Raw genomic sequence first — 23,273 nt, forward strand, 5'->3', positions numbered from 1 at the left:
GGCATTTTTTGAGAACGAAAGGCTTGTTTCGCGTTCTTATTTGACGTCCTAACATACTGGTCAGGCATTCCTCCTATGATGCCAGAAGAAAAACGAAAACAGAATTGTTCATCAAAGATCACGTTACTTATGGACGAACAGAACGGCTGGATTTGGTCACGCAATTTGACAATAACAAAGGACATAAAGGAAAATCACCTTTAACGGGAAATTGAACATTTGTGCTTTTTTCCAGATACATTGAATATTCTAAGTGCGAAATAACTAAGCCGAAACAGAGAGAGTATAAATTTGTTTTAAGTCAAACAAAAGCGAACAGCAATTTTTCTTTTATGGATTATATCTCTTTCATCAGTCGGCAAAAGCCGGTAACGTTATTAGTGCGGTATTTTAATAAAAGTCTCAGATTAAGCAACTTATACAATTTGGTGAAATTTCCATCTTGAATTCGAAAGTCAAAAGATCAAGTTTGTCCCAACCCTTCTCTAAAAAGTGTTGCCACTTTTGGAGTTATATAATCCGAAGCTTAGTTTTATAGCTGTGCTTTCTGTATCAATTACAGACAAAAGATGATGAGTGTTTTCTTCAACGAACTTGTTATTGAAACGATGGACTGACTTCAACAAACACGGAATTACTATATTTTCATCCCAAGAAACCGAAATCTTTGTTAAGTGCATCTTTCATGAACATTGAAAAGCGGAACTTCAAAACACGGAACACTTTTTTTCCAAGAAACTGAATTGTTTGTCATATTTTTCGACTTCATTTAGGCTCAGGCTTAATTTGCATGGTTAAAATAAAAGGAAGAAATACATGCCACTGAGTTCATGATATCAGAACTTACGGCGCAAGTAAAGGGCTTGTCGCATTCGGAAACCCGTTTTTGGTGCAATCAAAACAAAACCAAACTCATGTCAATGGGCATGACATTTACCATGAACTACAAAATTCAAAGACAAATTACAAATGGAGCTGCTTTGCTTAGCCGCAGGGCTAAGTCTGATTGCTGTACCATTCTACTTGGCAGGTAGTTTCGTTTAATTCAGGGAAGTTAAGTCATTCATTTGCATGCCAGCTTCTCACTATTTAACAAAAAACATATAGGTTTGCTTTTGTAAACCTGACAGAGCAGTAAAGTTTTTCTTTTGTATTATACTTTTTCAAGCAGTTTCTAATCCAAGAAACAAGAGTCCATGAAGTTGCTATTGCATCCAGTTTCAGATAAATTAAACAATTCGCAGAGTCTGGAGGAATTTTCATCTTTCCTCCGAAAACAAAACAAAACAAAACAACACGAAAAAAAATCGATATTGTCAAACTGCACTGTTCGTTCTCCTCCTTTAAACTGTTAAACTACATACGCCATACGGTCTACATACAAAGCGCGGTGGTTTTAGCTGTGCTTACCTCAAACTTTAAGTGTCTTGACAATGTGTTGCAGAGCAGTTATCAGGGGTCATTTGATTCGACAAATCTCAATTCAAAAATAAGGAAATATATTTTCATTCAAAGAAACCGAAATCAGTAGATCACGTTTTACGAATGTGTCATCCGCGAAAAAAAAAAAAAACATTGTAACGAACGTCACGAGGAGACAGATTGAAAGTAAAGAAATTGTTTGGCTAAATATCAGACTAAATTCTACCCAAACTATGAAATTTACTGCTGCAGTTTAATAGTTTGAAGAAACCCGACTGGAACATTGATCCCGACAAAACAGGCTGAAAAGCCTCGTGTACATGTAATCCATAAATTTCAACCGTAGATAACGTACTTAGGAGCGCAAAATCCTTTGCGCTTTTAATGACAATTTTCTGCCGTATTTCTTTTTGGAATTGTAAGTTCTTCGTCAGAATTCCTAATCCAGGAAACAAAAGTCCATGAAGTCACTAAATTTATAAATACTTGGCAAACACGCAAATTGCATTAGAAGTTGTACTTATCGCACCATCTCTTGCTTTATAACGGTGCAACATCAAAATCAGGGACTTTCCCTGAATAAGTGTCATCTTCCATACAAGAAACTGAAAACAGCCAGTCATGTTTTCTACCTCATGCGTCAGAATTATCTATTTTGCGGTTGATTAATTTTAACAGTTTATTTATCGAGCGCAGATGAAGATCCGGGTAAAGTAACACAAATAGGAACTGTTTAGTTAACCGACTCAACCATCCACATTATACTGATCAGTACTACTTTACATTAATATTTTGATGAAAAATACAATTTCTCATGACAATATTGTCTGCTCGTACAAGTTTCCTTTATATCGATACATTCTACCATATGTTAATGTTACAAATGTACGTAGGACATCCTATATTTATTCAAATTATAAAGTACTCTCCGCGATTGAATCAATCCACTTTATCTTCCTTTTATCCGTAACCAGACAGACAAAAGAGAAACGCAGAAACTAAATTAAAGATCCGTACACTGCAAACCCTACCGCTCAAAGTTTTTCAAACTGCGTTTTTACTGTCCTTCTTCGCTTAATATTTAAAATACATAAGACATACAGTCCACACTCGGTATATGGTTTTCTAGTTATACTTACCTCAAAACATTAGTGTCTTGACAATGCGTGATGGACTGATAAATTTGAAAAGCGAACTTGAATAACACGGAACTGTGTTTTTGGTCATTTGTGTCTTCTTCCTAAAAAACCGAAATCGGTTTGTCACATGTTACGATGTCGTGGCTCTAAAAATATTTTTAACAAGCGTCAAGAGAGGCAGAGATGGAAACTTGGGGCGTTGGCTGAGTAAAACCCTAATCCCTGTAGAGTTCCCCCCTCCCCATAACTAATAAGGCCTAATCCGTATACAGGGTTCTCCCCTTCCCAAAACAAGTTAACCCTCATTCTTAGACATGTTTTGCCCCTCCCCCAAACTAGCCAATCCCAAACAATAGCTAACCCTAATCCCTATAGACATAGTTTACCCCTTCCTAATTCTATTCCCTTAATATGGATTTCTCTGGAATTTTAATCTAACATTTCTTTTAGGTTTTCAGTTGTTTTTGTTACTTTAATCAACACTAATTGAGCTTGAGAGTGCTGCGTTGCAGAGGTCTCTCCCTCAATATAACCCCTTACATAGTTATTTTACTAATGATTTTACGTTCTACACACAACTAATTCCTTCACCAATTCTGACTCTCTTATCGATAAACTTGGCTGGAGAAAACTGGATAAACAAACACTAATTACTAAAGCTACAATGGTATATAAATCACTCAATGGAATAGCTACAAATTATCTTCTTTCTCAATTTACCTATCGTAGCGATGTCTCCAGTTACTCTTTGAGAGGCACCAACGGCAATCTTACTATTCCTCTTCCCCATACAAACTTTACAAAAAATAGTTTCAGTTACTCTGAGGCAGTTCTTTGGAATAGCCTTACTATTGAGCTGCGGCAGGCACATTCTCTCGCGGCCTTCAGGACTGGCTGTAAATAAAAAATCTATCTACACGGCACTGATATAAAGCAGGCTCCTAGTCTAAATAGGTTTTGTAATGATAATTTTAATGCATGATAGTAGTTTTAGTTTAATATAGAAGTAGTGTTTTTAAGTCCTGATGAGATGACCGTGTTTACATAAAGTTATTCATCCATTCATTCACTTCCCCACCCATACACGTTAACCCCCCCCCCCCCCCCCCCTTTACCTACTGGTTTTAATCATTGGAGACTTGGGAACCCATATATTTGGGATTCCATACCATGGCTCCGAGATACCACAAAGGTTGCTAGAGATACTACTGACACTAACTTTAATATACTATCACTCTTTTTCAAAAGTGGGGGCTATTAAAATGGATGACGATAGGTCACTATATTTTTATGTTTTACCAATATCAAATTAAAAGGTTTTGTTACTAATAGAGTTTGGCCAGCTTATTAACATTATGTTATTAACACTGTACATAGATTTAAAAGGTTAATTTCTTATATGATTCGGGTGGTTTCTTGAGGTCTCCTCGCCTAGCAATTTCCTGTATATTTTTAATATCTTGTTATACACATTAAGGCAAATAAATGACGATGATGATGATGATGATGATGATGATGATGATGATGATGAAATATATGCACTGTTAATAGGTATATACTATAATAAAGTATTACAGACTGCATGGTGTTGACCAGTCCAAATTTAATGACTTGATCATTTTAAAACTGAACCTAAGAAAAGAAGATATAAAGAAAGAACTGAAAAAACGAATAATACTCTTTATGTTTTATGGCGGCTAATTGGTGCGAGTCCGGATCATTTCTCCCTTATGGTCAAGGAAATAAGTAGGTTAATCGGTGCCAGTCTGGAGTCTTGATTTCCACCGCTCTCAAGTCCAGTCGTTTTTCCTCTCCGGTTTAGGAGTGCGAGCTCGTTTTCCCAAACAGCTGCTGGTAATCGAGCCTTGATTACCAGCCGCTGTTCGGGAAATGACCCCATTCTCAACCCGAAGAAAGCCGGACCTGAGGGAGTGCCATGAATTGGCCTTATCACGGTTTTATGTTTTATGGCGGCTAATGGGTGCGAGTCCGGATCATTTCCCCCTTATGGTCAACGAAATAAGTAATTAATCTGTGCCAGTCTGGAGCGTTGATGAATACTCACATGAAGTAATTTTTTTGCCATTTATTTTCCATCAAAAAATGCTTTTGATATTAACATCTAGAACTCCAAGAGCTCAGGCAGATATTCGTAGTCCAGAATTTTTTTAAAAACTGAATGTTTTTATTGTGGCCTTCGGTTCACAATAAAGCAGCATTTTCAGTCCCCAAAGATAGATTAACAATAACAAAAGACGTCGTCCTGGAGGTGTTTTCATACACTTCCATTTTTGTAGGCTTGATTTCCACCGCTCTCCAGTTCATTCGTTTTTCCTCCTCGGGTTATGAGTGCAAGCTCATTTTCCAGAACAGCGGCTGGTAATCAAGCTTTGATTACCAGCCGCTGTTCGGGAAATGACCCCATTCTCAACCCCGAAGAAAGCCAGACCTGAGGGAGTGGCATGGATAGGCCTTATCACGGTTTTCGACGCCATTTTGACGAGTAGGCAAACAGGCTTGTAATAACAGTGTTTGTATGGAAATCCGATGTCAAACAATTTTCATAAAACATCGCTTCTGAAAAATTCATGAATTGGAAACTTTTGGCACTAGGAAAAGGATTTTAAGAAAAAAAAGTGGGACGGATGTAGCTGTGCCAGAAAGCGTCCATTCGTATTTTGAACTTTTCATGCATTTGACTGTACAGCGAACCAGCCGTGAACTGCTACTAAAAATAGTTCGCGGGAAAAATACGGGGAAATGTATGGAAGTTCAAAACATGACTTGACGCTTTCTGGCACAGCTATATCCCTCAAATTTTTTTTAAAAGGGCAGAAAGGATCTGGAATACAGGGCCCAGCATTGTTCAAAGCCCGATTAAGCTAATCCTGGGCTTATGTGAACTTTGCCGGATTCGAGTTTAATAAGTAATGAATAAAGTTTTACCAAAAGATTTTTGTCCTTTAGTTTTGACGAAGCTTTCCTTTACCATTAGTTAAAAATTTGCTTTTAAAAACATTTTTAGCGAGCGAGACGAAAACCTCGGTTAACTTTTAATCGTGGATTAGCGTTAATTGGCTTTCGAACAACTGAGCCCCCCAGATAGAAGACAAAATTTGGAGTATTTACTTTAATGTTCTCACTGGATGCCCCTGTTCCATTAACAAATTTTCCATTTTTGTCCGCAGTTTCACTGGTGTAACTCAAACTTAATAACTGTAAGGTACAAGGCATTTGGGTAATGTGATCTTTTGTGTTACAAACTGGATTACTGAACAATGCAAGTTCTACAGTCTTGATTGGCTTAGCGGTCATGTGATATCAGCCGTTATACCACGCTCGAGAAATACCGCCATTGAAGTCTTCTATTCTTTTTTGCAAAATGACATCGACAAGATCAAGCAATATTTAGTTTCTTGGCTGTTTTCTAAAAAAGCAGTAATTCACTCGTGCTTGTTGGAAATTAGACTACGAACGGTCTCTTATTTCTCTTGGGCATAGTAAAGCGAGGGAGCCATGCAAGCGCGCGCGAAAATCGCCTCTCGCGAGGAGACGCGACGCGCCGGTGTGTTGCGTGTTCCGCTTGCTTTACTGTCCTAAGAGAATAAGGGACTAGTCGTGGTCTAGTTGGAAATGAGATGATTACAGTAAACTCGATGTTACGCGCCTCGTTGGCTATTAAACTTAAACTCAACGTGCCCTAAGCTTCATAAAAACTAATATTCTCCAGTTTCAGTTGAGGCATATCATTTTGCGTTAGGTGATGCATTACCAATCGCTAGCCTGCCTGCAAACGTCTCCTATTCTCTTTGTTGCACTCGGAATTTTTCCTGAGGGGAGAGGGCCGGGGCTGCTGTACTCAGGCTACCAATCGCTGGCAAGAGAAAACTTTTTGTTGGGATTCAAAACATTTTAGCTTTTGAACAAAGAAATCATTTGAGCTTTACCAAGGAATTTATAACGTGCTTGAAACAACTGACTTCTCAACCTTAGAGGCTAAAGGATTCCGGCCTTTTATCTACAGTTTCGTAAACATGCAAAAAAGTAAAATACCGTAAACTGCTGCTTATAAGCCTGTGCTTATATAACTTCGTAAGGGGTTTTAGATGGTCTTATAAACGGAGGGGCTTATATCCGAGGGAGGCTTATAACCGGAATAAAAAAATACCGCTTCGAAACGAGCTATAGCAGTGTTGATCGAAATACGTTTTTCATTTACTGGTAAAACGTCATAATGAATCGAATTCATTTCCATGTCTGGAACAATTAAATTACAAAATTAAAAAGTGTTATACTATAATACTACAGTAAAGCATTGAAAAGTTACTTTAATGGTATTTTACAATAAAGTTATACGGTAGTTACATAAAGCCGGTAGATAACACAAAGGGAGTAATAAACTTATTGTTCCGCAATATTTCTTTCCAATTTTCTATTTGAAGTAGTACAGAGTTTTGTAAAAGTGCTTAATAACACTTAAAACAGGGAAAGCTAGAGGGGGGCTTATAATCGGATGTATTTTTTGGTTTGCAGGTAGATGGGCCCATAATCGGGGGAGCTAATAAGTCGGGGGAAGCTTATAAGTGGGTGGGGGAGGGGCTGATAAGCGGCAGTTACGGTAGCCCACACCTCCCCCCCTCCCCCTCACCTCCTGGATGAAATGTTTGTTCACCTGCTTTCGTTAGGTTTTGCATGTTTCCCAGGGTGGGGGGGGGGGGGGGAGAGACAACGCAACTCAAATTTTCTCGTTGAAGGAATGAGATTAAGCTGTTCTATTTCGCCCCTTTCCGACTGTAGATTCGCCTGCAGTGTAGAGATTGTCACTTCTGTCTTGAATGCAGGAGACTGAGGTTCCAGTCCTCGCCGGCTAAACATATTTTCACATAATACGTTATATCTTGCTTTTACGCGAGATCTTTGTTCCTTTCATATAACAGATCAGTACAGTGATCCTATTTAAATAATCGAGTCTTTTTGTCGAGGAACTATCGGATGATAGCTGCCCTGCGAAAATTTGAATGTTCTTAAAACAAATACCGAGGCTTATTTGCTAATTACTAAATTTTTTCCGCACAAAATTCATTGAGACTGGCATTTCGAATTTGCAGCTCACCAAGTTAAAATTTTAAAAAGAAAGGTTAAAATGATCAGAACAAGACGAATGAAAGACGTACAGGATAAAACTGGAATGCCATGAAAAGAGACTGTTTGTTAATGAATTGGAAGAATAAATGGGAGATATGTGCGTGCGAAAAGTCAGTATCCATCCGGGCATTTTCGTCAGACAGACACTATGCGCTGACAGTGTCTCCGCGGATGAACACTATCGCGTCACGTGATTAACTTAAACCAATCATACTCGGAAAAATTTAGTGCTATAAGTGAAAATACGGCTGACTCACTTTGAACGAATATTCCGAGCTGTCTGCTTCATGTTGCACTGTTGTAGTATCAACTGATAAACAGTGGTTGAAATGGCAGCAATAAATAGAGCAATTTCGATATAATAAAATTCGTACCTGGCTACAAGGCTTAGTGGAATAAAACAACAGAAATAACATTGAGGCTTAAAAATGAATAATTTATTTTGTTATATTCACCTAAGCCTCGTAAAGGAGCTAGAATTTTAATATTTTGAAATTAGTCTATTACGAGGTAATTAAAACTGTGAGAAAGAGTTGTCCTATTTTTTTTTTAATCAAGACACTTGGTTTCTTTTTTCTTTGTTCTTTTACTTTTTATAAATTATTTTCCACCGAGGAGTGCTAGTTTATTTGATCTGTGTAAGCAAAAAAAATTGAAAAATTTGAAAAATTTGAAAAAGTCTCAGATACTTCACATTTGACTTTTACAAAAATCGTGGAAACAGTACCATCCTTGTGTAAAATTATTAATAATTAAAATAAACTGTGTAGTACATGGGCGGCTCCAGCAAGTTCGATTAGAAGGGTCCTAATACGACATATTTTACAGTAACCACTAAGAGAAATGTCTGTTACGGTTAATAGTATTAATAGTGCTAACCATAATCAACATGTCATTTTTTCGCGTACTAGAATAAAATCATTTCGAGGAATTATGCCTCTGAAACATTGTTTGCTTGCATCTACTGCGCTGTACAGATTTAACAGTATAATTAAAATAAAAGCATAATTTCAGACAGATCGAGTCTTGTCTTTGCTCTCCTTACATTCATCCAACTTGCGGTTCCAGCAACAAGGAATTATCGCATTTTTGCGTCAAATATAAAATCTTCGATAACATTCCTGGATCAATTAGATCTACCATGTTTTTTCCTTCTTTATTTAAAGGTAGAATGCAAACTTTTTGAAAGGGAGTCCGGACCTTTGAAAACCGTTTACTTACTTAACAATCAGAAACATGCAAAACTTAAAATCAACCGGCAAGCTATTTACATTCCTTTTAACGGTTTCTTAGTCATCGTTGTCTTGTTATGATGATCCTCCGTCATGTAAGCCATCATAAATGGTTCTCTCGTCTTTTCTTCATTTATTACAGCTCCTCATTCAGAAACTACAAAGCAAAAACAACAAAAAGATACATTTAAGTAACAACAAGAAACGTCTAAAACAATCACGAATAGTAATGTTGTAGTGACGGAGTCTTTTCTCTTTCTCGTCCCTCTATGCCTTTTCATTCCATAGAGGATTTAGATATTCACTAGAACAACTTTAAAAACTGCGTGTACAAATTTTTAGATCGAGACTAAATCGTTTTCAGATCAAGTCACTCAACCACCATGTGTTTTTATAACTAGCTGTAAAACCGCTAAAGGCTAGCAAATATCATGTTGGCCATCAGCGAGTGCGCATGAAAGGCTAACTTATTTTGGAGTGAAAGTTTACTGTCTTCGCATCAAACATTTTCCAACTGGAAAACAATCTTGAATGATAAAAATGAAACAACCACAACAACAAAATAACAAAGAAGAAAAACACCCACATTCGGAAAACGCACTTGGTTGTTAGGCCGAAACCTGTTACGATCGAAATTTTTAAACTTTGCCTATACGAAACAGTGTTATTTCTCTTAACGGCGGATGGCAATGAAATTTTACGAAAAACATAGATCAAACTGTGGTCACTGATTCCGACATGAGATATTCCAGAGGAAGATACATTGTCCGGGTTACTAGTAAAAATAACATCAATTAAAGTGCTGCTCACAGGCGTTACTCTTGTCGGTTCGTTAATAAGTTGTTTTAGATTGTAAATATCAGTGATGTTTACTAACGCCTGGGTATTTACATTATTCAGAGATGATAAGAGCATATAACAATTAAGATCGCCCATAAGGTAGTACTCTTTTCCTTCAGCATCCAGCTTTCCAACACTGAGAGATTCAAAATCGGAAAATAATTCGAAAGGCGAATTGGGAGGTCTATACCATGTAGCGACAACAAAAGACTTGCTTATTTCGAAAGTAAAACAACAACAACACTTTATTAAAACCTTCAGTTACAAGCTGGTTATATACCTACCCGCAAATAGCTGAAGCTAGTCGAGGCGGGTAGGTATGTCTATACTAAACTAAATACAAATAAATTTGGTGTTTACAAATTGAGTAATACTTTCAAGATGGTCAAATACGAGGTCCTTGCGAACATTATAATTAATATTAGAACGAAGATAAAAGCAAACCCCACCTCCATTTCTACCGTTTAGCGGTCGGTCGCGGCGAACGATATCGTAACCATCAATACTGACCATTGCAGTTTCCTAAGGTAAGGAGAGACAACGCAAATCCAATTTTCTCGTTGAAGGAATAAGATTAAGCTTTTCTGTTTCGCTCACTACCGACTGTAGATTCACCTACAGTGCAGCGGTTGTCACTTCTGTCTTGAATGCAGGAGACTGAGGTTCGAGTCCTCGCCAGCTAACCATATTTTCACAAAATATGTTATATCTTGCTTTTACCCGATTTCTTTGCTCCTTTCATATAACAGATTATCCAGTGATCCTATTTAAATAATCGAGTGCTTTTGTCGAGGGACTATCGGATGATAGTTCCCCCGCCAAAATTTAAATGTTATTGAAACAAATACCGAGGCTTATATACTAATTTTATGAACAAGGGGCAACCATCAGATATTCACTAGAACAACTTTAAAAACTGCATGTACAAATTTTCAGATGGAGACTAAATCGCTTTCAGATCAAGTCACTCACCACCATATGTTTTTATAACTGGCTGCAAAACCGCTAAACGCTAGGAAATATCATATTGGCCATCAGTAAGGCCGTATGAAAGGCTAACTAATTTTGGAGTGAAAGTTTACTGGCTTCGCATCAAACATTTTCCAACTGGAAAACAATCTTGAATGATAAAAATAAAACAACCAAACAAACAAAAAAAAAACAAAAAAGTAAAACACCAACATTCGGAAAACGCACTTGGTTGTTAGGAAAAGCGTGATTTTGTTTTCTTTAAATATCGAAAAAAAATCGGATTTCAATCAGCACTAAAATAAAGCAAATGAAAAGATGATAGTGACTTTTCTAGTTACAACAGTTCAGCATTTCAATATCAGCTTACTTACATTCCAGGTCAACAAGATGGTCAGCTATTCCTTTCCAGCAAAGTCAATTGTGACGTCATCACCAATGAGTACAAACGGTGCCCAATGCTTCATTTCACTGCACCTGTGAGATACTCTCATGCTGTTTATGGCTTGGTTCAGAGCTGTACTGGCACTGTTTCCTTGATCTAAGTGCTGGTAGAAACTTCTCATGAACTCCAGAGTGGCCTCGTCATCAATCGCCCACAGTGACACCAGAACAGAACGAGCACCGGCACCCAAAAATGCCCTTGCGATGCCAACCACACCCTCAGCCGTAATCTCCCCACGGGCACTATGGCAACAACTCAACACAACAAGTCTTGCTCGCATCTGAACATTCAGCACATCTCTCATTGTTAACACGAAGTCTTCCTCAACAGGAGCCCGTGATACTGGTATAGGGTTTGGTGCTAAAGCAATTTCTCCTGTTTCCATCCTCCCATGTGCTGCAATGTGCACCAAACCAACCGAAGAGAGTCGTTTCAACACTTCATTCTTCGTTGCCTGTCTTCCAATGAGAGGTGCAGTGTGAAGTATTCGCCCAATCATCTGCACTTCTTCTTGTGCGAATGGCAGCTGCTGTAATTTATCCCCCTCGAAAGTAGCATCTTGCACCCAGGGATCACCCACGAGAAGCGCTCCAGTCTTAACATGGTACTCTGCTGGACAATCGGCGATCAACTTCAAACTCTTCAGTGATGGAGTTACGCGCACTCTGCAAGATTCACACAGGTACTTTGAATCTGAGTCCATGAATGCAGGGAAAGGAGCCAAACACAAAGGACCCTCGGGAACGAATATAACTTCATTGTCAACTAACAAATCTTGGATAGGACTAATAATGGTTTCATATAATAAACTTACAGCACTTTTCTGGAGATTCGAGGATTGATTTCGTTTCTTGTCAGGAGGGGATCTCTCATCTGTAAGGTTTACTTCTCCTGTAGTATCCAATGAACGATCCTCACATTTGATAACAGCTCTTACACCAATTTCCTGCCTTGCGGTCGACATCAAAGAGCTCAAGAAAGTGTCGACATCCACTTGGCCATCGGGGATCTGTTTTCGTCTTAAATGAACATCCTTTCCTTTCTGGAAAACCCACAAAATTACTTCTTGGTTCTCTAGTGCTATGAAAATTGTACTGCAAGGAAGAAAACTTGAAATGTCAGCTATAGTTTCCATTTCTGTGCCAGAATCTACTGGGGTGTTTTGAGATGAATACTTGGACTCTAAGAGATCTTTCAAAGCCTGCGCACGTCCCTGCTCAGCAGACAAAAGAGCCTCCATAATCTTGCCTTGCATTAACAATGAACGCCATAAACTAACGTATGCATTCTGGTGAAGATTGCGCAAGCTCATCTTCCAGTCATCCTTAAACACTAGATGACGTCTTACATCATTGAGCGTTGTTACACTATATTGAAAACAATCTGTAGCTTTGCAAGAAGCGCCAATTGATTGAAAGACCTTACCAAGGTGATAAAATGATTGGCCAATTCCAACTTTGTTCATCACTTGTTTCTGGATTTCTATGGCACGTTCAAGGTAATCTATGGCTTTACTGAAATCGCCAAGAGTGTGGTAAGCAACACCTAGATTACCATACGCATTTCCTTCCGACGAAATTTCTCCAAGTTCTTTTCTGATTTCTAGTTCACGTTCAAAGTACTCTATTGCTCTTTCAGAATCTCCAAGAGCGCCATACACACTGCCTAGATGACAATACACAGTTCCTTCGCCTGAAATGTCTCCAATGTCTTTTACGATTTTTAGGTGACGTTCATGGTAGTCTATGGCTGTTTTGAAATCTCCAAGACTGCCATAAGCGCAGCCTAGATTACCATACGCCGTTCCTTCACCTGAAATGTCTCCAACGTCTTTTGCGATTTTTAGGTCACGTTCATGATAGTCTATGGCTGTTTTGAAATCTCCAAGACTGTAATAAGCGCAGCCTAGATTACCAAACGCCTTTCCTTCGCCTGAAATGTCTCCAACGTCTTTTGCGATTTTTAGGCGACGTTCATGGTAGTCTATGGCTGTTTTGAAATCTCCAAGACTGTCATAAGCGCAGCCTAGATTACCATACGCCGTTCCTTCACCTGAAATGTCTCCAACGTCTTTTGCGATTTTCAGGTCACGCTCATGGTAGTCTATGGCTGTTTTGAAATCTCCAAGACTGTAATAAGCGCAGCCTAGATTACCATACGCCTTTCCTTCACCTGAAATGTCTCCAACGTCTTTTGCGATTTTTAGGTGACGTTCATGGTAGTCTATGGCTGTTTTGAAATCTCCAAGACTGCGATAAGCGCAGCCTAGAGTACCATACGCCGTTCCTTCACCTGAAATGTCTCCAACGTCTTTTGCGATTTTTAGGCGACGTTCATGATAGTCTATGGCTGTTTTGAAATCTCCAAGACTGCCATAAGCGCAGCCTAGATTACCATACGCCGTTCCTTCACCTGAAATGTCTCCAACGTCTTTTGCGATTTTTAGGTGACGTTCGTGGTAGTCTATGGCTGTTTTGAAATCTCCAAGACTGTAATAAGCGCAGCCTAGATTACAATACGCCGTTCCTTCACCTGAAATGTCTCCAACGTCTTTTGCGATTTTTAGGCGACGTTCATGGTAGTCTATGGCTGTTTTGAAATCTCCAAGACTGTAATAAGCGCAGCCTAGATTACAATACGCCGTTCCTTCACCTGAAATGTCTCCAACGTCTTTTGCGATTTTTAGGTGACGTTCATGGTAGTCTATGGCTGTTTTAAAATCTCCAAGACTGCGATAAGCGCAGCCTAGATTACCATACGCCTTTCCTTCACCTGAAATGTCTCCAACGTCTTTTGCGATTTTTAGGTGACGTTCATGGTAGTCTATGGCTGTTTTGAAATTTCCAAGACTGTAATAAGCGCAGCCTAGATTACAATACGCCGTTCCTTCACCTGAAATGTCTCCAACGTCTTTTGCGATTTTTAGGTGACGTTCATGGTAGTCTATGGCTGTTTTAAAATCTCCAAGACTGCGATAAGCGCAGCCTAGATTACCATACGCCTTTCCTTCACCTGAAATGTCTCCAACGTCTTTTGCGATTTTTAGGTGACGTTCATGGTAGTCTATGGCTGTTTTAAAATCTCCAAGACTGCGATAAGCGCAGCCTAGATTACCATACGCCTTTCCTTCACCTGAAATGTCTCCAACGTCTTTTGCGATTTTTAGGTCACGTTCATGGTAGTCTATGGCTGTTTTGAAATTTCCAAGACTGTAATAAGCGCAGCCTAGATTACAATACGCCGTTCCTTCACCTGAAATGTCTCCAACGTCTTTTGCGATTTTTAGGTGACGTTCATGGTAGTTTATGGCTGTTTTAAAATCTCCAAGACTGCGATAAGCGCAGCCTAGATTACCATACGCCTTTCCTTCACCTGAAATGTCTCCAACGTCTTTTGCGATTGTTAGGTGACGTTCATGGTAGTCTATGGCTGTTTTAAAATCTCCAAGACTGCGATAAGCGCAGCCTAGATTACCATACGCCGTTCCTTCACCTGAAATGTCTCCAACGTCTTTTGCGATTTTTAGGTGACGTTCATGGTAGTCTATGGCTGTTTTGAAATTTCCAAGACTGTGATAAGCGCAGCCTAGATTACAATACGCCGTTCCTTCACCTGAAATGTCTCCAACGTCTTTTGCGATTTTTAGGTGACGTTCATGGTAGTGTATGGCTGTTTTGAAATCTCCAAGACTGTGATAAGTACCAGTTTTGACCGCAAAGGTTCCATTGTCCTGTCAAACATCAAAAACCAATCATGGACGCTGTTACATGCAGTAGGTTAATAAATGAATTCTTTTTTGCTGATTTTTTTTTTTAACTAAGCTGTAAAGTATTATACTACGTAATACCAGTTTACCCTACTTGATTTTTAAAAGGAAAAGAACGAGAGTACATTTACAGTTAATCTTAATCATCATCTTAATCAACACCTTCACTCGCACCCGGCAACATGATACAGTTAAATAGCATACATGTACAGCTGCATGTGGAACAGTCGTTCCTCGCCTTCAAATATTATAATAGATTTTAAATCAAAACAAGCGACATATAGAAAATGATAGTAAAGAAGATAGACACATTGAGGCTTTAAAATTTAAAAAAAGGAACAATGTTAACAAGATCTGTTTAGAAAAGTAGAGTTGTCTCGAAGACAAGAAGGCAAACAATTTAGCCTCCGGGTTGGCATGGAAAGTTTGCCCTGTTTTCTTTCTTCTTTTTATCATTCACTAGTTTATCTCCTACTACATTTTCACCGTCTTCTTATAGCCATCATTGTAGGGCCCACCTTGATGTCATTTAATTCAGTTTTATCTTGCACTTCGGGCCTTTTTTTTTCATATATAATGTTTGGTTTTATGAACAGGGTTGATAAGATAATTTAGTCACCGTAAAGAGATTCAAGTGCTGAGCACCTGACTCGAATCACTTTACGCTTTACATCCTAAAAACAAAATTGTAAATCACCGCAGTACAAATTCCTAACTGACCTTGGCGAAACGGAAAGCCATCTTGTTTCTCTTCAGCTGCTCGAAGGTGAATAGCACTTGGCTAATCACCTCAGAACTAGCCAATCACCCCGCACGAAAAGCACTATTCACTTGTGTGGTATATACTAAATCTGGATACTCTAACTGGGTGTTCAAAGCATGTCAAGTCAAATTAATATAGCGCAACATTTTAGGCAACATGCCTATCTGAAACTGGGATGCCATGACAACATCACTTGTCAAACGAAAACAATTTACAAGACCCAAGTTAAAAACCAAATAGACAGTAAAAATCTTGTCCCCTTCTCCACCCCGGACGGTAAGAGATGCTAAAGATAATCCATAATCGTTAAAGTGGTTGTCATCTACCCTCCCCTCTCTTGTATTATACGCCCCAGGGTTAATCTCGAAAATGTTTGCTTGTTGTAATACCTAGAGGTAACATGAGTAAGGGCTGTGTTTACAGGAGGTATGGTGACCCCAGGTCAAGGGTTTCCCCAGCAGCCAAGAAAAAGTTTTCCGGATTTTCAAGTAATTTATTCAGGTGCGGTTTCCCTAGTAACCGAGACCATTCAAGCGCCACAATTCAGTTAATCCGATGAACTGTACTTGCGTAGAAAAATTGTTTTATAACGGCCTCAGACGTTTATTCACCTTAAGCTACCGGTATATGTCTGCTGGTGGAATCACAAGAGCAAAGCAAATGGCCAGGTACCAGGGCAACTTTCGGATGACAAAATGTTACGATTTGTTAATTTTAATTGACAGGTCCCCGCTCACAAATATCAGCCTGATCATTATCAATAGATTAACAAGCATTGTCGTCAGTGAAACCTAGACACTGGTCATTCATAGGGTTTCCTAGTATGCAAGGTGTAAAGGTTCCTGTAATCTGCATAAAGAGAAACAATTAACAAGGTGCAATGGCACAGTTTGCTAATGTTCTATAAGCGCCGCAAATTAAGTTGTTGTTTTTTTTAACTTCCTATTGTAATTCAATGACCACAAGTTGTTTTTCTCAACCAATAAACACAGTAGAGATCTTAAAACTTACTGTTTGAGTTTCAGACGGATCCGTCGCTTCCTTTTTCCCAGCAGCTTCCAGCTTGCCTTGTTCCCGGACACACCGGCGCCTTATTTCCAACAACTTCTGGTTATTCTTGTCAATCTTACATTGGTTAAGATTTCTATAAGAATTTCAACATCCTTTTAAGGATGTTATCTCCGGTGTAACTCTTAAAAGAGTTACATTGGAGATAACGAGTGGTCATTGGATTACAATAGGAAGTTAAATGGTATGACAAAGGCATTCAAAACCATCCATATGAGGCTCAGTGTTCCAAGCTATGTTTCGACATAAAACTTTTAGCCTTTTTCATTAACAAAACAAGAATTTGAAGAACGTCAAACGGCTAAAATGGTTCAAAACAATGTGTTAAAAGACTGCGATGTACGTGAGCGAGAAAGCGGCCAACTTTTCAGAAATTTTAATTTCAGATTAACATTTGTCTTAGTAGTCTGTATTTAGATCCTTCTTGGAGGGTAAACTGTATTTCGCTGACTGGACTGGATTTGTAAAACGCGGACTTGTAAAACGAGGATTTGTAAAATGTGTCATAATTCTTAACAGAGACATGTACATTCATCTTGTCCTATAAAAACAGGTCACTGCAAACAAATGTAGCTGAATTTAGAATCAATAAAAATTAATTTTCTTGAATCGAATCTGAAAATTCTGAAAATTATGTTGCCAGAAACTGAAAAATATAATTCTTACAATATTTCTATTTTTCATCTGACTCTAAAGTAAGACCACCTGGTACAACCCACGATTACAAACAGCACCAGTGCAAAGTACTAAGTACATGTAGATTTCATTTGAATGGTCGCACTTTCGGATTTCATCCACAGACTCAAAAGGTAAAATCACCTTGTACAGTATAACAAACAGCACCACAGGAAAGTGGATTTCATCTACAGACTCAATATGTTAGAATCACCTTGACAGCATAATAAACGGAGTGGATTTGTAAAACGAATCAAACTATTGAAAAGATAATCTCTCATAAAAACATTTCTACACTGAACGAAATGTTGCTGCATTTTAATTTTATGTTGCATGACATTTTATCTGGGCCATCTATGATCTTTTTTTTATTTAAAGTGATCTTTTCAACAGTGACAAAAAATTGACTGTACTCAGAACGATACTAAGAGCCGGTATCATTAAATCCCATAGAGAACAAAAGCACGGCTGTAAAGCAAAATTTGAAAATTGGAGTGTTTGCCATTAACAGAACGACTACATGTTCTTGTTTGAAATTCTGCCTTACAACAGCCTGATCTATAACTTGCTAGTAGCGTGATAAGTTAAAATTTTCGAATTTCATGATCGAGAACAACAACTCCCAAACAACGGTGAAAGAAGACATTTCTTCACATCAATATTTTTTGTGCCAGGTCTGGTTCTATAACCTGAAATAAACAGCGGTTATAGCAAGGAGATAACGAACAAGTTTTTTTTATACAAATGTCTTTTGTCGCGTGTTTAATTACCATGTCCCTTGCACATACTACCAACACATCGGCAAAATGAGCAAAGTCTTCAAACGTAGACAACGTTTTTTCCACACCAAGAGGACCGAAGTCGAAGCACGAATATTCCATCATAATCGGCTGAGGCTGTTGGCAGAATCTAAAAAAGGGCAATGTTTCTGTGGCCTTTAACACTGTTCAGAATTCCAGCTTCCTTCTGAAAGCGTCGCTTTAATTCTGCGGATTCACCTTTAAATTTCTTGATAACAACACTGCGTTGCTTGCCAGAAACATTGAAATCGGCCAAATAAACGGACCTAAACGTACCGCTTCCCAGCTCTTCTTTGATCATTATGGAATTCCATGAGAATTCTGGAAGCTCTAAAGGGCGTGTTCGCTTTTTAGAGAGAGACGGAAGCTTGAGGACCGCCATCTCTACCCCGCGCAGTACAAACTTTCGCGCCCAAAATTAAATTATGCATAATTATTTCGATGAAAGGTCAACGAATTCATTTTCACTTCTGGTCAGCTTAAATCCGGAAGTAACTGCGGAGAAGGGAGGAGAGAAAAGAAAGGATACGAAGAACCTGTTGTGATACTTGAGAATTTCAATCTCTTTTGTCATAAACAATACCCATTACCGGTGTTACCATGTAGTTCTGCTTAAGATATAATCTGTGACAACATCCGGTTTTGTGCCTGTTATGACGCCGTTAACTAATACGTGTAAAGCAATGTACGTCTTTTGGTACACAAAAACTCATGTGGGGAAAAGCACTGTGTCCCAAGGAAGCTAGCCTGCGTTACAGACGGAAAATTTACTGGCGGTATAAATTTAGTCTGCAAAGAAGGTTAAAATAGGCGATCGTCTTTTTTGACTTCAGAAGAGTGAATCAGGCCGGATGCAAGGCGCGACATGGAGGAGAGTGAAAATAAAATCTATGAGTAAAAAGTCGAAAGAATTTGCCATGATTTATAATAAATCATCAAACAAATAAACATTTTTTTTTTCTTTTTTTGTGATTGTTTACCAGTCCGCGTTTTACAAGTCCTCATTTTCAGATCCAGTCCACTCCAGTCCAATCAACGAAATACAGTGTGCCCTCTTGGAGTCCCAAGCTTCAAGAAAAAGTTCATTGTGGTAAATAATTGCGTGCACAAGAAAACGTCAACATAATCCAATTATCTCTCTTAAATGAGTTCATCCTTGCAAATAGGTCAAGTTTCGGTTTTTTCAAAGTTTTAAAACTGAGAAATAACTATTTTTCTTTTTATTTGTTAGTGTACAGTGAAGGATACTGCTAATCCTTTATCACACCAAGTGATGGCTTCCTCAAACTGATTCAGTTGAACACAGGCACTTGCTCCTAATGAAAAACAAAATATGTTGAGTACTCTGGGGAATATTTCTCCTTCCTGATGATATACATATGAAATTCATACATTAAATAACTGGCTGACTCCACAATTCTTTCCAGTCAACGGAGTTAGCAAATTAGTCGGACGATATCCCAAACTGATTGTGGTTCGTTAATGCTCATCTAATTAAAAAATGCCGTAAAATAATTGATGTAGATTTAAATACTGTACGCATCTTTTACTTCTGAATGCCTAACGCTATAATTATTTAACTCTTCAGGATTAGAAAACAAGTCCCAAGATTTAGAGTTAGAATGAGTAAAAGACTGGTTGTCAAAATACGGAAGGTATATCAATTTAACCTTCACTTTCCAGTAATTTATTTTGACAGATGACAATAAGGATATCAAACAATGCCTTAACATTGGAGAACAAGATATGGTAATTTTCTCGACATAATAGGTTACCATAGCAACATTCCAAAATTTAAGGTGACTCAAATTTTTTTTTATAGAATGTTCTTAAACTTTGGAAAAAGTTGCATTTAAACATGTTTACTACAGTTCCATAACAAAAAATGGGGGTCACCGAGCTCGTTTTTCAGTTATACTTTTGCTCTTGTGTTGAGATGTTGACCATATCTAGTTCACTAATGTCTTGGCATATTTAGGATAGTATCAGCTGATAAAGAGTGGTTATATTCATCCACCAAAGTACAAGTGATGGAAATCAGTGCCAGTCACATTAAAAACAAAGCACGCCTTAGCTGCAAGGTTTTTAAGTAAAGTTCTGACCGTTCCCTTAACTCTTACCTGTTACAATCACTTTCACATAAGACGGTTGTAAATCAGTGGCAGCCTTTGCATCACTCAGTGAATCATGGAAGTTACCTGGGTGAAAATCAACGAAAAGTGATCTACTGTGTTGACAAGCGTACGACTAACTTAACCACTCTTAATTTCTGTGATAATACATTAACTTGACGTAATATATCAAACACGAGAAAGCGTGTTTCATCAGATATCCAAACACTGAGAAGTAGGTTGAAAAAACGAGGCGCAGCCGAGTTTTTTTTAAACGACTTCGAGGTGTTTGGATATCTGATGAAACACACTTTCGAGTGTTTGATATGGCTTCTCAAATGATCAATAATTCTTGGAGAAATTCAAGGATAAAGTTGGCAAAATTGTATGGTAATTAGGATCACATATCCAAACCACGGTCACGGTAGTGATTTTCTTTGTTTTCTCTTGATGAATTATAAATGAGTTTGAGAAAAAATGATGAAAACCTCAAAACTTTTTTCTCACCCAGATTGAAATGAGCTGTTGCCCTGTTGTTGTATAGTTTGGCTTTCAGTTCTTGATCCTTGCAATCGACTTGTATTCCTTTAGTGTAAAGAAGTATGGCATTTCTGAAATCGTTCTTCCTGAATTCATCATTGCCGTCATTCTTGAAGAGCTCTGCTATCGCTAAATTAAAGAAAGTAAAAGGCTTTCTTATAAATGAATTAGATGAAACATCATCCCTTGTCTAAACTTGGAACCTGTTATTGTCTGAATAAAGTTTCAAAAATTGACTTTATTAAAACCGATGTATGAGTTTCACCAGTAAAGCAGCTTACCCAAGGTTATGATAAACAGTGACCTAAATAGTATACTATAACAGGAAAATCTTCCGATAAATTTCTCATAGTACTTCCTTTTTACGGCTGCGTCGTACTACAGGTCACTAAAAAAGCGCAAACGTTTTCTCGAATTGCCTCATTTTTCCTATTCAGCCTGAAGGTGGGGATCGATTCTTACTCCGCTTTGAACGTTCAAGAGCATTAAGCTATGAACCTGTAGGATACGTAAGAAAACTATTTTTTTGGCGTCCGCAAAATGGGGTGATGACGTCATATGACAGTGGGCCAGTAACGTCATTAATTCTTCACAGCCTCCATCTTGGATTTCTCGGTTTCTCCAAAACTAGGAAAACCGTTTCAAAACGATTCCAGGATAAACCAAACCAATAAGGAAATGCTAAAATTATATACAAAAGAAACGTTAGAACGATACACTTTTGTGGGTAGGGAGAGATAGACGTCATCAACTGGGTTCATTGTCAATAATAGGAGGGGGAGCCAAATGTTTCTCAATAAGACATCACCTGCTTCCAAACCATAAATACTGAACACTTGGCCTGGGAACTAATACGTCTCCGATCTACTTAGACCATAAGTGATCATTACTGAAAACTCCTCACCTCTTAAGTTGGCTTCATCATTATTCAAAGTTTTCTCAGTAGCAGTTGTGACGTCATATTTATTTGCATTGTCCTCTTTGCCTACATCTTGTAGCTTGTTCTGCTCTGTCAGAGACTGGCTCCTTAATTCCAATAACTTCTGGTTGTACTTATCAATCTTATATAAGTCAAGATTTGTAAGACGTATGTTGCAAAAGTTATCAATGGTTGCCAAAACCGTCAAACAAGCGTCAGAAGGTCAAATGGGTAACGCGTCTTAATTTCTTGTCAGTTTGTTTTCTCTTCCAGAATTTAAGAGAAACAATAGCATTGAAATTGTCATGAAGAATCAAAGAAATCATTTGTTCTTATCAGTGTTGATTTTGTGCACAATAGCAGGAATGGGGTTCATTAAAGTATTAATCTAAACTATATTTTTCGTTGTAGCTTTTGCAATGAAGGATACTGCCAATCCTTTTTCACACCACGTGATGGCTTCTTCAAATCGTCTCAGCTGAACGCAGGCACTTGCCCCTAAGAAAAAGAAAGTAATGTAAGCTCGTCATGATTTTCTTTCTGGAAAACATGGTAGATCGTACAATATCACTAGAAGCTACTAGAAGGCACTTTTAAGGACAACGAGGCAAGAACGCCTTCGGTTAAGCTTAGCTACGTTTAAGAAGAAGTATTCAGAAATGTATTTTAAGAAATACTACAATTTTGTATCTGTCATCTATGTAAACGTTATTATAAACAATATGATGCTTTCCTTAATCCGCCATAAATACAAAGTAACTTTCCAACGAACGTAAATATTAAGCGAAACATTTTTAACTTTGTCACTGCAAACAACCACCAACTCGAAAAACGGAGTTGTCTTCTTCAGAAATCTTACCTCTCACGATCGCTTTGATAAGCAGTGGCTGAAAACCAGTGGCAAGTTTTGCATCTTTTAGTGAATCTTCATAATTTCCTGTAGAGAGATAGATGGAGAAAGATAAATAAACAGAGAGGTAGTGTACTTAATAATGAGGTTTCAATTTAAAGGGAAAGTATCACGCTATTTTTAGTAACACATTGAAATTCGAAAAGACGCTATTCAGTTGATAGCAGCCAAGATATAATGACAAAATTCCATTAAAAGGCTATCAGTATGCAAAGAAACTATCCACGGATATTTTGGCCGGCAGATGACTAAAATAAAAATGGGTTTCGCTGTCGTAACGCACTTAAAAGCGCCGGTTGTACTATACACACTAAAAATTAAAGTGTATTATTACACCAAAACAAGTGTAAAATCCTTGCCAGCCCCGGCAGCCTTTGTTTGGTGTGTATTTTTACACACAGTCCAACAGTGTAGTTTAACACTCAAAGGGATTGAATAATTACACGCAAAATGGTGTAACAAGGGTGTTATACTACTTTGCAAAGTGTAAAATTACACATTAAACTAGTGTAATGAAAGCGAGAAAGAA

The 23,273-nt window shown here is 38.1% G+C and overlaps 1 protein-coding gene across 4 annotated transcripts in view; it reads right to left on the reverse strand.

The window, feature by feature from the left end:
* Positions 1–23,273, reverse strand: part of LOC146469385 (uncharacterized) — a 136,148-nt gene that overhangs the window by 14,944 nt on the left and 97,931 nt on the right. For 2 of the 4 annotated variants that reach the window (XM_085123422.1, XM_085123423.1), the window contains exons 10-13: positions 19,513–19,580; positions 16,733–16,846; positions 11,122–14,922; positions 8,266–9,095 (exon numbers count right to left, since the gene is read on the reverse strand). The exons of 1 other annotated variant lie outside the window; for it this stretch is intronic. In XM_085123422.1, the coding sequence (XP_084979548.1) occupies positions 11,146–14,922; positions 16,733–16,846; positions 19,513–19,580 (3,959 nt within the window). In that variant the 3' untranslated portion in view covers positions 8,266–9,095; positions 11,122–11,145. Of the gene's footprint in view, positions 1–8,265; positions 9,096–11,121; positions 14,923–16,732; positions 16,847–19,512; positions 19,581–23,273 lie in introns of those variants that run through there. One more of the 4 variants, XM_085123425.1, reaches the window with a different exon arrangement.

Source organism: Pavona decussata, unplaced genomic scaffold (assembly GCF_977016875.1).
Source record: "Pavona decussata unplaced genomic scaffold, jaPavDecu1.1 SCAFFOLD_124, whole genome shotgun sequence".
Classification (NCBI taxonomy): Eukaryota; Metazoa; Cnidaria; class Anthozoa; order Scleractinia; family Agariciidae; genus Pavona; species Pavona decussata.